We start from the raw sequence: 17,274 nt of genomic DNA on the forward strand, positions 1-17,274 counted from the left end.
ACGACAGCCCGAATGTGTCTGAGCTAAAAGTTCTTACACTTAATGCGAAGCATTGGTAAATGTACGGCAATCCTTAACTGGTTAGCACCGGTTTTTCACTCAGTTACCAGGAATGCAAATTAAGTCTATTTTAACACCCCCTCTCTCCCCATACACCCCTCTCGCTCTCTATTTTCTCTCTCTCTCTCTGTGCACGCCGGGAAATGGGTGTGTTCTCATGCCGCTCCTGCTAACCTGCTATCCGCGCATAGGGGCCTGGTTTTTCCTCTATCATGACCTCGCCTGAGATAGGTTTATGCACCTTTTATTTTCCTCTCGGAGTTGGCTTGCGTCCGCAAATCTTCTCCCCTTCACTGTAAACAGTTGTTAATGCATGTGGTGTTCTTTATTTCAGTTTTCCTAGTGCTTTTCTGCCCATATGGCACTCACCTCGCTGCAGGCTGCTCGTCTTTCAGGGGCCTAGCTCTCCCGATTCCCCCCCCCCCCTCTTTTCTTACAATGCTCTTTTCTTTATATTCAGTATTTTTTTTCAAATATATTTTTATCACGTTAGTTGTATTGTTGCTGCTCCATATATATCAACAATGCCAGTAGGATATGTACGAGGCTCTTACTCGGAATAATGGCCTCATCTGCTTTCCTCCAGTAGAGGTCAATATAGAGGACGTAGCTGCGGCTGGAGGGACCTGTGTAGGTCTGGCAAGTGTTCTCGCCACCTCACACATGAGCTGTGGCATGGTCTTGTTCCTGGCCAAGGAAGATTTGGTGGTGCACGTTGCAGGAACGGGCCTGAACATTAAGGGGAAGCTATTGGTGCAGTGCACTCCTCTGGCTTCCTACGCTGTAAAAGTCCTCAACTCCAACACCCCTTCCTCAACAACGCCGACGTGCAACGAGATCTACAGCGGTTTGGGAAAATTGCGGCGATGGCAGCAGAAGCTGGAACACATGTTTTTTCAGCACCAAACGCTCATGATTTTAAACACCCACAACCATAAGCTGGATGTGAATCTCAAATACACAGTGGGCGGGGCCGTCTACACCGTGTACGCGTCGACCGAGGTGCAGCGGTGCTTCAGGTGCGGTGGTGTCGGCCATGCTCAGAGAAACTGCCATGCCAAGGAAAAAGAGAAAGCTGCACAGCCTGTGCTAGACAGTACAGCAGCAGCAGGCCACTGACTTGGTGGCCGAACACACTAAGCCGTCGACTGAAAGTGAAGACGGCTTCACCACGGTCGAGTCACAAAAGCGTAGGGCAAAGGACAGCCCTGCCAGAGGAGGGCGTGCTGCCACTAGTGCGTAGCCACCACGACAAGCCCGACCCACCAGACGCAGTGGAGGCCGAGGAACGACCCCCAGTGGACGCCATCTCAGATGGCTGAGGGGAGAGCGATGCCAGCAAGAGCAGTTGATGGCAGCCTGTTGGGGTTGGCGAGGTGGGAGAGGCCCGGTCAATGGACGCTGCCTCGAAGAGAGGGGCTGCAGGCAGGCACAGTGTCTGCTGGTGCCACAGTGCTGGAGGGCACCAGCCAGTTCACCTCACCTGAAGAGGTAGCTGTGGAGACTCAGTCTGCAGAGGAGAGTCACCCCATTTCGATGAGGCCCTGGTGTTTGTGTCACCTCAAGAGGAGTCTGCCCAGCCACAAGCGATCGCGCATGGGGACTCTGACGATGAGTTGTCAGCATCCAACTTATGCGACAACGCGAGTGTGATGAGCTTCTCACAAATCAAAAGTGAGCATAAATATGTGCCCAAGGAGATCCACCATTTTCTGCAGTCTACCTACAGGAAGTGTGGTGTGAAGATCGAGGCCTTCTTCCCGGATATGATGGGCTTTCTTAAGACCTCCCAACACATTTACTGGATCCACACAAGTTTAGGTTCAGCCAGCAGGAATACTTCCATCTAAAATTGTCTATCCACAATATGGAGAGGAATAATCCTTCCGTTCAGAATTTATTCTGTACAGCTACTGCTACCACTTACCATCATGACTTCAAGTATTAAGGTAGCCAGTCTGAACTGCAACAGTGCTCGTGGCAACAAGAGGTGGGACCAGATCTGTTGCTTTCTCGAAGAACAGAAGGTAGACGTGACTCTCCTCCAGGAAACTCACCTACATACCACTCTGGAGGCCCAATTATAAAACCTTCCATATGGCCAAGCCTTGCTCAGCCATGCTGAGGACAACCTCGCTGTAGTGGCAATTGTGTTTGGTTCGCGGTTGGCACCAGAGGGCGTGGTCTTCAAAGAGATCATTAAAGGGTTCTTAATTTCAGTTGACTTTGTTTTCAATAATTCTAGGCGGAGGCTTTTTAACGTGTACGCGCCGAGCACAAGTTCCGAGAGGAAGCTTTTCTTTGGCATACTGCGGGATGCCCTGGCGACAGACGAGACAGACGACGTGTGCACGGTCATGGGGGGAGACTTCAAACTGCATCCTGGACCTGGCTCTCGACTGCAACACCACCAAGCCTCATTTGAAATCTGCATGGCCATTAGCCGACCTACTGCTGAAACTGGATTGGGTTGATGTGTGGCGGCTACAACATCCCACCCAGCGGCAGTACTCCTGGTGCTGCTGGTGCTCTCAAAGGAGGATAAGCCTTACCAGGCTGGATCGACTGTATGTCAGCTCCAGCAGTGTGAACTTGCTTGGGGACAGTAAAATTGTCCCTTCCGGCTTTTCTGATCACCACTTCATCTTCGTGCTGCTACAAATTGCTAGATTTGAGCGGAGCAGTGGAGAACCTACTGGAGACTCAACGTGCAGCTGCTTGACAACAAGGAATTTAAGGAGACCTTTTGGGCTCACTGGTTGACTGCCAAAAGCAGCTTCAACTCTCGGCAGCAATGGTGGGACAACACAAAGGCACAGGTCCGGGTTCTCTGCCAATTTCTGAGCCAGCACACCACCTCCAGAAAGAAGGTGGTACAGCACCTACAGAACGAGCTGCTGCTGCTGGAGGCGGAGCTGAGCTCATCCCTTTAAGAGTGTGCTCTTAATCTCAGCTCGTTACCTGTATAAAAGACACCTGGGAGCCAGAAATCTTTCTGATTGAGAGGGGGTAAATACCTATTTCCCTCATTAAAATGCAAATCAATTTATAACATTTTTGACATGCGTTTTTCTGGATTATTTGTTGTTGTTATTCTGTCTCACTGTTCAAATAAACCTACCATTAAAATTATAGACTGATCTTTTCTTTGTCAGTGGGCAAACGTACAAAATCAGCAGGGGATCAAATACTTTTTTCCTCACTGTATATGATGACATCAGGTATGGTCAGAGATACAATGTTCCTTTCAGAAACGCACAACATGGATTCAGGCCTCCTCATCTCGGATCAGGAGAAGGCCTTTGATAGAGTGAGCCATGAGTACCTGGGAAAAACTGGTAGCGTCTTTCGGCTTTAGCCAGGCATTTATCTCTCACGTTAAGCTCCTGTACACACCGCATGAAAATCAACCAGCGGCTCAGCAGCACTTTTTCCATAACGACGGGGGTCAGACAGGGATGCCCTCTCTTGAGCTACTTGCACCCTGTCTATTGAGCCACTCCTACTCCACTTGAGACAACCTCTGTCTGGTTTCAAGGTTCCAGGACCTGAAGATGCAGCCATCAAGGTCTCTGCGTACACAGACAACATATCGTGGTTAACGATGTGCAGGACATGTCCGCACTCTGCTGGGTGGTGGGAGTGTATGAGAAGGCCTCTTGTGCCAGGGTGAACTGGGCCAAGTGTGAGGCTCTGTGTTTGGGGTCACAGTGCGGCGTGCTTTCTGTGCTTCTCCCAGGAAAATTCAGTTGACAGGCTGACAGTATCAAGTACCTGGGAGTCTACCTGGGGAAACCACTCGTCGCTAACAACAATGGGACCTGGCCGACAGAATTGAGAGTAAATTGCTGGCATGGGCACGCCTCGCTTTGCAAATGTTCTTTCAGGGGCGAGTGCTCATCGTTAATAACCTGGCAGCATCTGTGCTGTGGCACAAGACCAAAGCCATCCAGCCTCCGGGCTGGCTACTCACCAGAGTGAACCGGTCACTCATGCACTTTGTATGGCACGGGAAGCACCTGTTGAGGCTGGGGTTTCTCTGCCTGCTAGTGGGTGAGGTTGGCCAGGGCTTGGCGGATGTTTATGCCAGGGTGATGAACTTAATTCTTCTGGCCGTGAAGCTGCTGCTGTACGAAGATGAGGAGCTACCCTGGATGTCGCCGGTCCTCAGCCTGCTGAGAGACGCAGGATGTCTCTGCTGTTCCTGTTAGACCTGGGCCTGGTCAACTACACGAGGCTGGCAGCTTATTACCAGAGACTTTTTGACGTGTGGCAGAGTTTTTAGTGGAGCAAGGGCACACACACACGATGATATCAAAATTTCTTGAACGAACCCTTGTGCTGCAATAGCCTCTTCAAATCGATCAGAGGAGAGAAGACTTTGGCCCTACGCTTCACCTCAGTAGAGGTGGGGACAGTCAGCAACCTCGTGAAGGGCCACCAGTGGAAGTAGAAGACCGCAGCTGATATCGCTAGCACTGCGGGACTCCACTCCATGCTAGCCGGGGAGAAGCTGCTGTGGGACGTGCCATGAGCCATGCAGACGCTACGTTTGAAACTGGAGGCGCCGGAGGATAGTGGCGACTACCTGCATTCAGCCTCCTGGCCGCATTGACTCTTGGAAGCTACAGAAGCTCAGAGGCTGCAGGAACGTGTCCCTAATGAGCGTGCCAAAAGAGCGCTCTCCATGTGTTGCGTGAAAGCCCTGCATTTTGAGGGCCTGACGAACCTACCTGTTTGTGACGGGCACACACGATGCTGTATTGGATTTCACTTCTATTGAAATTGGATCTAGGTGCTTATGCTGCTGGCAGCAATGAAATTGGTTAAAAACTCTCTCTCCATACACCCCACTTTCTTACCATACACCCCACTCTCTCTCCCTACCCCCCCCCTCTCTCTCTTGATACACTCATCTCGCTCCATACACCCCTCTCACTCTTTCCACACACCCCTCGTGCTCTCTCCATACACCCCTCTTTCTCTCTCCATACACCCTCGCTCTATACCCCCCCCTTTCTCTGCATACACTCTCTCTCTATACACCCCCTCTCTCTCCATACACGCCTGTCACTATCTCCATACACCCCTCTCTATATATACACTCCTCTCTCCATACACCCCTCCCTCTCTTTAGTACACTCATCTCTTCCATGCCTCCACCACCCCCACACTCTATTGCTCTCTCTCCATCCTCTTTCCGTAGCAGCTGCAGGAGACAGAGCGAGCAGCCCAGCGCCAGCACAGCGAGCAGCGCAGACCTCAACAGCAGCAGCGGTATTGTCTTTATTGCGCGTGTGTGCCGTGTGTGCCTCTGATTATCCATCCTGGGTTTAACCACGAGGCTAGATCACAGTGCGAGGAGCTCATGGATCGTTGAATGATCTGGAAACAGTCCCTATCATCGGTGAACTCCTCTGGTAGGCGAGTCTGCAAAAGCTGGGCTACGTAGCCCGCATGATCAGCCACCGCATGCTGCCAAAGTAGGCGCGGCACAGGATGGAGAAGATATGAGCTGATAGGTGAGTGGGTGTGCGAACGTGGAGGGGTGAGTGAGTGAGTTAGTAGGAGAGTGTGTGGGTGAGTGAGTGACATGGGCTAAAGAAGAGATGGACTCATACAGTACAAAATTATTTGGAGCTGAGTGGACTTGCCAATAACCGGTGTCAAGATCGGCCTCTGTGGAGGAGGCTCGTGAAGGATGCTACTAGGCAGTTGGAGGCAGTCACCCTCCAGTAAAAACGGAGGGTGTAGGATCGACAGTCACAACTATCAGAGTGCCGAGTGGCTAAAATGCAGCAAGTTTACACAGTGGAGGTGGTGCATCTGCTATTCATCTCAGTCACTCAAACCATGGTAGCTGGGTCTGTCCCATAACCTCCTGTCTGTGAGCCTTCGATACTTCACTTGGCCTCGGAGTGCACCCAGCCTGGCACAAGCGCCATGTGAATGTCAAAGCCACATAGTGGCAATGGCTGCTGTTATTTCAATTGGTATCAGTCAATTATTTGGGTATTTCGTTGTCTAGTGTATATTTGAATAATGACAGTATCCTTTGGAAACCAGACTCGTTTTATATTGTTGCATGTGTAATGACAGGGTGCCATCTTTTGACCAGGAGGGTTAATCACGAGTTTAGGTGCGTTATGTAATAACCAACTATAAGGGGGGCGTAACTGAGTTAAAGGTAAAAGGCGGGGTAAGTCGGGAAGCTCCGGGAACCTGCTCGAAGGTTCTAGAAGGGGGCGTGGCCGAAGGTTTGGGGCTATCGTGGGGTCCAGGTCCTGGCTCCCGTCGCTGTCTGCGTAGCCGTATATATATGTCGCCCAGTGATTGCGCCTCGGAAGTCGCTCCCTACACATGTGTAGTGAGTCCAAGACGAGGGAGAGACGGTTTCTTAGAGGCAACACATTTATTACAACTGGTTGAACATAACACAAAGGGGTAACGGCCCCTTACACCCGATACACTAACGAGGTAGCCCCTCCGGACTAATGTGCCCTCACTCTGGTTATAGTGCTAACCCTATACTGGTTAAGCTCTTTGGGTCTTCAGGTGGACGAGGACTGCCGGACCCGTTCAGTGGTCCGGCTTTTATACCTGTTCTAGGGTCTCTTCGCCCCTAGCCATGCCTTCCCCCTGGAACTGTCTAGGGGGCCCTGGAATATCCCCCAGCCCCCCTCTTGGGGTCTGGGGACCCTAGTGGCCCAACGTTCCGGCTCATCCCACCTAGCCTGTCTACCCCTTCCTGTTGACACATGTCCGCTACTACAGGTACGTCTCAATGGTAACATACATACAGCCTAACAATGGCGCTCCACATGTGAAGTATTGGAAATGACGGCAGGAAACTCCTTGATGGGTAACACACTTCTTTTATTAAATCTTCGCTTATCTCGATACAACGTGTGGTCTCTATTCTTCCGAGTACAGTCACCAGACACCGGTACAACTCGTAACCTCTATTCTTCTTATAACACACTGTACTCGTCTCGTGTAGACCCTATGCCTCTGGCTACACACACATCACTCGTCTCGTGTAGACTCTTCTCGTGTAGACTCGTCTCGTGTAGACCCTATGCCTCTGGCTACACACCCATCACTCGTCTCGTGTAGACTCTTCTCGTGTAGACCCTATGCCTCTGGCTACACACACATCACTCGTCTCGTGTAGACTCTTCTCGTGTAGACTCGTCTCGTGTAGACCCTATGCCTCTGGCTACACCCACATCACTCGTCTCGTGTAGACTCTAGGCCCTGGCTACACACTCTGCATGCTGACACTGCATGCTCACCCTACACTCCACCCCTGGGTTACACAGAGTCCCGGTCCTCACAGGACAGCGGGACTAGGTACCGCAGGGCCCTGTCTCTTCCTCCCGTCTTCAGTCTTCGCTGGTTACACTCTCCCCGTGCGCCTGTGCGCATCACCTTATATAGTCCCTCCTCCCGGGAGACGGAGCGGATGCGGACCTCGATGCGAGCATCGCTTCTTAGTGAACCAATCCCAACGCGCTATCTCTACGATCCTCTTTTCCCCAACGCGTGTTTCCACTCACCAACCAATCACGCCGCGCTGCCACCCGATCACTCCCACACCAGCGCGTCACCGGCACCCAGCCAATCAGCACCACACAACCCACGATCCCGCGCTGACCCCTGATCCCTCACCGTCAGCGCGCGTCACCACACACACATTCAATCACGACGCGCTGGCACCTGATCGCTACCCCCAGCGCGTATCACCACTACACATGTAACAGCTCTGATAAAGATGAGACTGAGGATTGTATCCCAGTTTAGACTGAGGATTGTATCTCAGTCCTGAAATGTTGGGCTCTTGCTGCTCATGTCTTGTCTCCATCAATGTGGGGCTGCTCCGTGCAAGGGAAAGCTTGGCCTTGGCCAAGCTCCAGCAAGAGGCCAAAGCACTAATTTGGTGTGCTTGCCTTGTTCTGGTGAGGTGGCAGCTGCGATGAAATTAATCTGCTGTGCCTGAGCAGGCAATACCTGCCTGTGTTCGTGCAGTGGTCTAACCTGAGTCCTCCAGGTAGTCTCCAAACATGACGACATACTTTTCCTCCCCATGTTGCATAGACTTTGTTAGGGCATACAGCGGAGCATCCATGGCCATTACAGGAATTTGGCCAGGGTGGAGGAATTGTATGGCTTGGCGCTGAACATCTATACCATGCTTGATAATGGTGGCTGTTGCTGCCTTTTCATAGAAGAGTGGCAATAGTTGTGTGAGAGTTGCTTGCTTATCCTCTTAGTTGGAGTCATCTTTCAGAGATACACAGTAGGCTGACCATGCTACATTGTCGCCTTTTTCCAAAAAATCTTCCTGATAAGTTCGAGTGCCCTCGCCAACCAAAGCTTTTCCTACATCTTTGCTACCACTAGGTATACATCAATAGTCTATTTTGCATTGACAAGCGTCGGCACTGCTACTGTGGTTTCCTTGATAACAATAACAATAATTAATGGAACGTCTTTGTATAACACGTAGGCTTTCGTGATCAATATCATCCATAATAGAGGTTTTTGGGTTAGATCGCATAAATATATAAATTTATCATTAAAACCCGCCACCACCCGACACAGCCAACTAGTAAGGGTTGTCACGTAAACAGAACATGCGAATTTGTCACTAGTGTAGTATCTTGAAGGAGACGGAGACTTCTTTAGAGGCCACACGCTTTTTTTCAATAACAGCTAGACATTCTGACGCACTGGGGAATAGCCCAATCCACACAACCTAGGGAGGTACAGCCTCCGGGCTATTCTGACTACTCTCCTACTCTAACCTGCGGCTCCTTAGCCTAGGGAAGCTTAACACCCCTCCCGCAGCCCACTCAGTCCCGGCTCGGCGACATCCTCGGGGCTTGGGGTCCAGGGTCTCCGGCGGCTCCTCGCTTCAGCTTGAGATGAGATGGACTGACTCCCGCTCTCCGGGAGCCGTCTTATATATCCCCTCTCTGAGGGGCGGGGGTGTCTCGGGGCCCCAGCTCTCGCCAGCCCCCTCCCCTCAGAGCGGTTCCAACCGCCTCCTTGACCGACCGGTCCGGACCAGTCCAGACCGGTACGTACCCCTCCCCTAGGTTGTGGCGCCTGTGTCAACCTTGACCACCACACTAGTACAACACCAGTGTGTTGGAGAGCCAAGCCACAACATTCACAAACTGAGTACGACGTTTCACCAGGAATTACAACTAGCTTCATCAGGCGACAGCCAAATTTGTGGAGAAGTCTTACTGGTTCGTTCCTTAAATAGAGGCGTGTTGATCACCCTACTGTGCTCTTGCACAATGTGGGATGGGGGGGGGATTACTGAGGCAACATACATTATGCATGTGCATTATGCGAGCCATTTGAACTTGTCCATCCTGTCTATTGTGTTTATTAAAATAGCCCTACCGACAGTAATCCCTATTCAAGTACGCTGCCCTTTGTAGGCATGCTTTTCAATAATATATTATTTGATGATTCGCTTCCACGCAGCACTAAGACGGTAGCTATCCGAACGGTTAAAGTTATTTTGATTTATTTTAATTTCGATAGATTCTCTAATTAGGTTTGGCCAGTAGTAGCTTGTTTTGCACAAAACTTCAACATCATATAGACATGCAGTTAAACAGTGTATCACTTTATAATTCGCTTCCAAGCAACACGAAGCCTGTAGCTATCAGAACGGTAAAATTACGTTGTACTTCTCTAAATTTCAATAGATTATCTAATTAGTCTTGGCCGGTAGTTCCTAGTTTTGCACACAACTTCAACATCAAAATCAATTGAGTGTCCTTGTTGGCACGCGTGTTCTGCTACTGCTGACAGTTGCATTTGGGAGAATTTTATATTTCTCTGATTTTCTTTAAGTCTCGTGCTGATCATTCGTCCTGTTTGCCCAACATAACATTTACCACACGTGCAGTTAATCATGTACACACCTGTTGATAGCTTCGGTAATACATCTTTTGTACCAGATATTAAATTCTGTATTTTATGTACCATGCCAAATCTGACTCGGATATTTTGTTTTTCTAAACATCTGGCTAGTTTATCAGTTACTCCCGCAATGTACGGTATTTTGATCGTTAAAATTACTTGGGCAGTTTCAATGCCCTTGTTATTTGATTTGGTTTTGGTATTCAATGCCCTTTTGATTTGTGCATCATTGTAACCTTTCATTTGCAGCACTTCTTTAACATGTTAAATTTCACTTCTCAGACTGTCACCATCTGACACTTTCTTAGCTCGATGAATGAGCGTCTTGATAAGAGCAGATCACCCCGCACAGAAATCAACAGGGCATTGAATACCAAAACCAAATCAAATAACAAGAGCATTGAAACTGCCCAAGTAATTACAACTATAAAAATACAGTACATTGCGGGAGTAACTATACTCGACCAGAATATGTCGTTTGATCACCACGTGCAAAATATAGTCAGGTCCTGCAATTTCATATCAGGGCTCTACGACACATTCAACCACTATTCTTTGGTTCTTTCGGTAAAGTCACGTATATAAAGATAAAATAATAAATTTAATTAAATACTAGCATACGACGTTTCGATTGCAACACACATTACATTACATTTCTAAGTATACTAGATTTGTGTTTCTATTTAATTTATACCTGATGATGATTGCTTGTGTTGCAATCGAAACGTCGTATGCTAGTATTTAATTTAATTTATCATTTTATCTTTATACGTGACTTAACCGAAAGAACCAAAGAATAATTCCTGCAGTCACGAAAGCTCCAAATCAAGTTTGACATTCAACCACTATTAAGTTGTAACATAGCCAACACGTTGGCGTGTCGTATAGTATCGACAAGGCTCGATTATTGTAACTTACTACTCTATTGGACGTCTGGCAACAAACTTTACGAAGCTGCAGCGTGTACAACATTCTTTGGCACGTGTGGTGACGGGTATTGTAAAGTCTGACCATGCCCATCCAGTGCTCACTGAGCTGCATTGGCTTGCAGTTGCCAAACAAATACATTATAAGGTCGTACGCATTAGACACAAAGTGCTTGCCACAAATGAACCACAATACCTTGCTGATTCTCGTCAAGGAGAATACACTATCACGTGAACTCCGGTCATCTTCGCAATGGTGTTTTGTTAACCATCAAATAGAGACGGTCACTGCATTGCGCTCTTTTAGATACGCTTCTGGAACCCTCTTCCTTTCGATATTAGGAAGCCACTTGAGCTATGCACTTTTAAATATAAATGTAAAACTTTTTTCTTGAGAACTGCTTTGTGTGCTTAGTTTGTTGTACTTTCCCCACACCTCCGATTAGGACAGATTCCTATATGTACGGTGCGAAATAAGTTTAACATACATACATACACACATACTTGCAATGCTGTATTTGTATTGTGACTTAAGGTAAATTTGACTGGGGTCTGTAATCTCAAGTCGGCTAAACTGATTTGTTCAATGATATACCCACACTATTCTTGCTCTAATGGGAGCGGTGGCACAGTGGTTAGTGCACTGCGCTACGATTCATGCTCATTGCCAACATCAGTAAGGAATATCTGAACCGGCGCTGGGCCTCTCCTATGTTGACTCAGTCTTAAATGAGTACTAGTTGCGGTGTGTAAACATGGGCACTTGGTAGACAAATGCGGCCCGGCGTGGTGCTGGCCACTTACCCCCTTGTGTGCCTTGCCGGTCTAAATCGGTGCTGCTAAAGACTATAGAGGGATATTTGGCTTTATTGCGCTGTGATCCGGATTTTGTTTAAACAGGTGCTGAGCACGGGCCCCAAAACGTCAAGCGGTCAGCAACAAACAGCACCGTCAGAGGTAAGAGTTGACACGTGTCTTGAATAGAGCAAGGTAAGAGCTTAGCGATGCTGGGAGTAGAGAATTCCACAGTGGAGCCGTGCGGGGGAAGAAGCAGACAGAGATGAGTTGGATCGTGATCTTCTGTGGCACTGCTCTGCCTGTGCGGCAGCTCCTTGGCTGCCATCTTCTCCGTGCTACTCTGTTCTCTGTCCTCCTTCTCTCATTATTTTGTTTTCCATTTTATCCACAACATTCGTGTCCATCATCCCATTCCCATGTACTACGAGGCCAATCCACTTCTTTCTCGTTCTGATGACTTCCATGATCATTCTTCTTTCATTGATGCCATTCAGGATTCCTTCATTGGTCCTCGTCTCTGTCCATCGTACTCTCTGCATCCTGCACATCTAGAAAGCTTCCAACTGTCTCACTTTCTGTGTCCACGTTTCAACTCTGTAAAAAGCTACACTCCACACCATTGCCTTGATTATCTTAATTGTAATAATAATACTCCATATTTATAGAGTACCAAAGAACTCGCAGTGGCGCTCGCCTGTCCACTTGTCATTTTGCAAACGCTCTGGTGAAATATGCTCGTTATAATATTGTTTTGGAAGCTGGCCTGGACAGATGCCGGTTGCTTGGCAATTGGTGGAAGGCCCATACCAAGCGAATTCCAGATGACCATTTTTGATTCGCTGAAAGTGCGATCTGCGATTAGCAGTCTTGTTATAGACAGAGTCTTTCTTTAACGTAAGAAGTGCTGATTTATAATCGCCTTCCTGTCACAGTAGCAGCCAGGCGGATGAATCCCACATTCCTATGGTGGTGGTAACGTTAACTACTCTTAACGTCCCGACAAAGTGATATTCATTTTATCGACACGAGAGAGATTATAGGCCAAGTCAACCACCAACCAATGTTTGAATTCGCAATCTTCCACTGTAAGCGGCTCATTTTACTGCTGAGCCACCTGGCTGGATGCGTAGCCTATTTGTGCTAAACTATTATTATTGTAAAAAATACCATGCTTTTCCAGCATGACAAATTTGGTATCTCTATATGTGCTTATATTGCCAGCCCTGGTACTATGGGCATTAGATGTCACCAAGATTCCATAGTCTGGACTTAATTTGATCCATGTGCAGCCACATTGGTGATTTCTGAGATGAAGACTAATTTCACCGTGCATAACCCTCCAGTTGTAACTGTGTGTGTCGTCAGTGCTGGCTACGAGGGTAAGGGAACGCAATGGAGATGAGCGTGACTCTGCTGGTGATGGTCGTCCTGATGGCGGGAGCTGCGTGGAGCCATAGGACTTCCATCTTCAACGGCTGCCAGATAAGAGGAGTCAGAGCTGACTGCTCACGCCTGGGCCTGCACTCTGTGCCTAAATACCTCCCAGTCACCATAACCTCTCTGGACATGTCCTACAACCAGATCTCTCGCATTCATAGAGAGCACCTGTCAGTACTTTCAGGGCTAAAAACACTCAATGTGGGCTTCAACCAAATATCAAGCTTTGACCCCTGGGCTTTCTCAAACAACTCTGCTTTAGAAGACATTGACCTGAGTAATAACAGATTACCAGGGGCATGGGATGACTCCTTTGCTGTTCTCAAGTCTGTAAGATCTCTGGACGTTAGAAACAACTCTTATATTTCTTTACATATTCCAGGTTCCTTCACATCTCTCAAGACTCTGTATCATCTGAAGGTTGGGGGTCCGAATGTCACCGAAATGCACCAAAGTGTCAGCGAGGCAATGGAACTGGAACATCTCTCCGTTGTGACTGGAAACCTGACTATCTACACTAGAGGTTCTCTGTCGGCATTCCACAGTCTAAAGAGTGTTACTCTGGCCTTAACCATGCACACAAACATTGAGCTGCTCACTGACATAATCTGTGATGTCTCCTGTAACAGTGTGGAGTTGCAATTGGAATTCCTTAATTTTACTGATTACTCTGGTGATGTAAACCCTTTTAAATGTATTTCAAAGCCACAGAGCATGGTAGAAGTGTTAACTATATCACATACCTACTTCGAAGAATCTGCTGCCAAATTTCTGGTAAATGAAGTCATAGAAACTACGAAACTAAGATGTCTGAATTTACGACACATTAAATATGAAGGCTATGGTTATTTTCCTTTAAGGGAGAGTTTAAAGTCTGCTCCAAATGTACGGCATATATTGATTGAAAGCTTTACTATCAAAGGACCTTATTCGTTTTATGCACTTCTAAATCTCCAACCTTTCTTAGTTAACGTTCAATCACTGGCTTTAATTTTTGTAAACCTCTATTACTTACCTTGTGGAATTTTAAGTGGCCTAACAAATATCCTTACCCTTGACATTTCGGGTAATTTGTTGACAGAGTATACTTCATTCCTGACATGCTCTGAAGTACGACTACCAAACCTTACGGAACTAATTCTTAGGAAAAACCATTTGACTCATATCCATAATGTCGGTGTCATGTTAAGAATTTGTCCCTCTTTGAAACTGCTTGATGTTTCTGAAAATCAGATCGTCAGTGAATGGAATTCCAATTGCAAGTGGCCTTCGAATTTGCAAGTTTTCAACATCTCGTCCAATTTACTAACAGATGACGTGTTTGACTGCCTGCCAACATCACTGCAGTCACTCGACGTGAGTAACAATGAGATCCAAAACGTTGGCAATAAATTGATGAAGTTTGAAAACCTGAAAGAGCTGTACTTGAGTAACAACAAGCTGAGCACCATCCCAGTTCAGCTACCCCAGGCTCTGCCCTGGCTGAAGGTGCTGACGATCGCCGGAAACATATTGTGGACAGTGGAGCCCTCTGTCCTGCACCGTCTGGGTAATCTCACCCTGCTGGACATGAAGGGAAACCCATTCTATTGCACGTGCAACATCCGCCACTTTGTCACTTTCTGTGAGAATTCTTCACCATTGCGCATTGAAGGATGGCCAGCTGAATATCACTGCTCCAATCCAGAGAATGAAGTTGGTAAACAGCTGTCCTCGGTCTCCTTCCCCACACTCTACTGTGACACAACAATGAAGAGCGTGATAGCCTGTGTTACTACATTCGTTTGCACCGCTCTCCTGGTCGGGCTCTGCTGGTACCTGGATGCGCTTTGGTACGTGCGCATGACGTGGGCTTGGCTCCAAGCCAAGCGGCGGAATTTCCTCTCAGACCCAGACGGAAACAAAGACTACGATGCGTTTGTGTCATACAGCCAGCACGACGCTGCCTGGGTAATGGAGCAGCTTTTGCCTGAGCTGGAGTCGCACTCAGTACCACCGTTCCGACTCTGCGTGCACGAGCGGGACTTTGTTCCCGGCCGCCACATCATGGACAACATCATTGACTGCATCGAGCAGAGCCGCAAGACTCTCTTTGTCATCTCACAAAGTTTCGTGGAGAGCGAGTGGTGCCACTACGAGCTGTACTTTGCGCAGCAGCGCCTCATTGAGAGCCGAGACGACGCTCTGGTGCTCGTTCAGCTGGAGCCCATCCCACGCGACTCGGTGCCCAGCCGCTTCTGCCGGTTGCGTCGACTCATGGCGCGCAAAACCTACCTGGAGTGGCCTGCACACCGCGGGAAGCAGGCCCTCTTCTGGGCCAACCTGCGAGTCACACTTGGCCGACAGAAACAACAGGAACCCAACAACGATGCCATTGCTTCGGCACCTCTATAAAAATCCGCCTGCAAATTACATTGCTGATCCTATTATGCACAGAAGTGTAGAATAGCTTTCCGTTTGAAATGATCTCTATTGTATTACGATTGAGTAACTGGCGTTTTGAAACATACATCTTTATTTCTTAAACTTACAATTTCTTAAACTGACAATTGCAAAGCCACGCCTCACAGTAGGGAATTGGAATTAACATCAAGGGTATTCACCCAACGTCCTTTGTAAACGTAACATATAGTAAGCCCTCGTTTAATGCGGTAGTTGCATTCTTGAAAAGTGGCGTGTTAAGCTAACAATGCTTTAAGCGACAACAATTTCAGAGAGTATGCTGCTGCCTCACAGTATCATTCCGCAAACTGTATCGAACCGCACAGCCACGCAGTTCAATAAAGTAGTTCGTCGTCGACGTTTTAATGGGCGCCATTAATGTTATAATGGATGTATTGCACGATATAACGGGTATGTTCTGTCTTATAACGGTATGTATTCCGCATTATAACAGTGCACGTTCCACGTTATAATTCCGTGTTGTGTAAAAAGGGTTCCCTGATGGAAGAACTGCATTCTAGCGAAAACGCGTGGTGTGAACACGCTTTAAGTGAGGACTTACCGTACTGCCTCTGTTAAACTGTGTTCTTGATTGTCTAGACTAAATGTAAAATATTATTTAAGATTGTGTTTTTATATACACTACATTTGGGGATAGTGTCAAATAGAATTGCTGCACAATATTGAACCAAGCATCACGTTACTGCTATTCGATTGCGCTGACATTTGTAAGCCCAATATGTTGCACAGGTTTAATTTTCATGATATTGAGCCTCTTTTGTAAATAAAACATGGGCAGAACATTTACTGCTGGCTTTGTGGAAGTCAATATTGATTTGCATTTTTGTCAAAAAAGCTGATCTGCTGTATAAACCGTGTTAGGATTGCATTCTCTCCACATCAGTTGTCCAAATAATGGAATGGTTGTTGAAGTTGCTGTTGATCCATTGTATGTGTAGAGACAGTGCGTGTGTGGAGACAGTGGACTGGCAGGCGCGAGTATAAATTACAGGGGATTGATAATAATAGAGGACGAGTTGTGACAGAAGGGAACCATCAGGGACGTTCGGGAACGGGCCAGAGAGTTCGAGAAAAGGGGCGTGGCGGGGGCAGGAGGCGAGGGGAAACGTTCGGGGCTGCCTTGGGATCGGGGTCGTCGCTGTATTCATTCCGTCGCTGTCTTCACGCCGTCGCTACTTGCGTGTTATCCCTGGCCAAGTTATCCGGGTGAAGCGTCCAAAATAATAATAAAGCAACCGTCTACAGTTCCCATCGTCCGAGAGTCATTACATATGTATCAATTGTGACGGATTGGAGCTTGTAATATTCTTTGTGGGTCCGATTGGAGTCCAGGGTGAGTCCGCAGTGGGTCAGGGGTGGGTACACAGGTGGGTCCTGAGCAGGTTTGGGGTTTCTGGAGTTATTTATCCGGAGCACGTATTGTTTTATATACCATATTCCTTTTTGAGGCATCTCACTTGCTAGCCTAAGGAGTCTCGATTCCATTCCAGGGAGTCCGGATTTTATTCCAGGGAGTCGGAATTCCATAGTGGGAGTCCCGATTCCAAATCAAGGAATTACAATTACACTTCCCAGAGTCTGACTTTCACATCCAGGAGTCCACATTCCAACGCCATAGAATTCTGAATCCAGAAAATTTAATATG

At 47.8% G+C, this 17,274-nt stretch overlaps 1 protein-coding gene across 5 annotated transcripts; it reads left to right on the forward strand.

Moving 5' to 3' along the window:
* Positions 1-4,976: 4,976 nt before the first annotated feature.
* Positions 4,977-16,876, forward strand: LOC144730234 (toll-like receptor 2). Of its 5 annotated transcripts, none has more exons than XM_078610865.1 (3): positions 4,977-5,337; positions 11,832-11,888; positions 13,095-16,876. In XM_078610865.1, exon 3 carries the CDS (start codon positions 13,122-13,124, stop codon positions 15,558-15,560), a length of 2,439 nt encoding a protein of 812 aa, XP_078466991.1. In that variant the 5' UTR covers positions 4,977-5,337; positions 11,832-11,888; positions 13,095-13,121; the 3' UTR covers positions 15,561-16,876. The 5 variants fall into 5 exon arrangements, with proteins under 5 accessions (XP_078466991.1, XP_078467027.1, XP_078467009.1 ...); XM_078610901.1 differs by having other exon boundaries at positions 4,978-5,337; positions 11,832-13,689; positions 14,479-16,876; XM_078610883.1 differs by having other exon boundaries at positions 4,978-5,337; positions 13,549-16,876.
* Positions 16,877-17,274: the final 398 nt, after the last annotated feature.

The sequence above is a fragment of the Lampetra planeri genome, chromosome 2 (genome assembly GCF_965212315.1).
Source record: "Lampetra planeri chromosome 2, kcLamPlan1.2.h2, whole genome shotgun sequence".
Taxonomy (NCBI): Eukaryota; Metazoa; Chordata; class Hyperoartia; order Petromyzontiformes; family Petromyzontidae; genus Lampetra; species Lampetra planeri.

Excerpts from the sequence above, each read along its gene's own strand:
- LOC144730234 (XM_078610865.1), top strand. The coding sequence starts at position 13,122 with ATGGAGATGAGCGTGACTCTGCTGGTGATGGTCGTCCTGATGGCGGGA.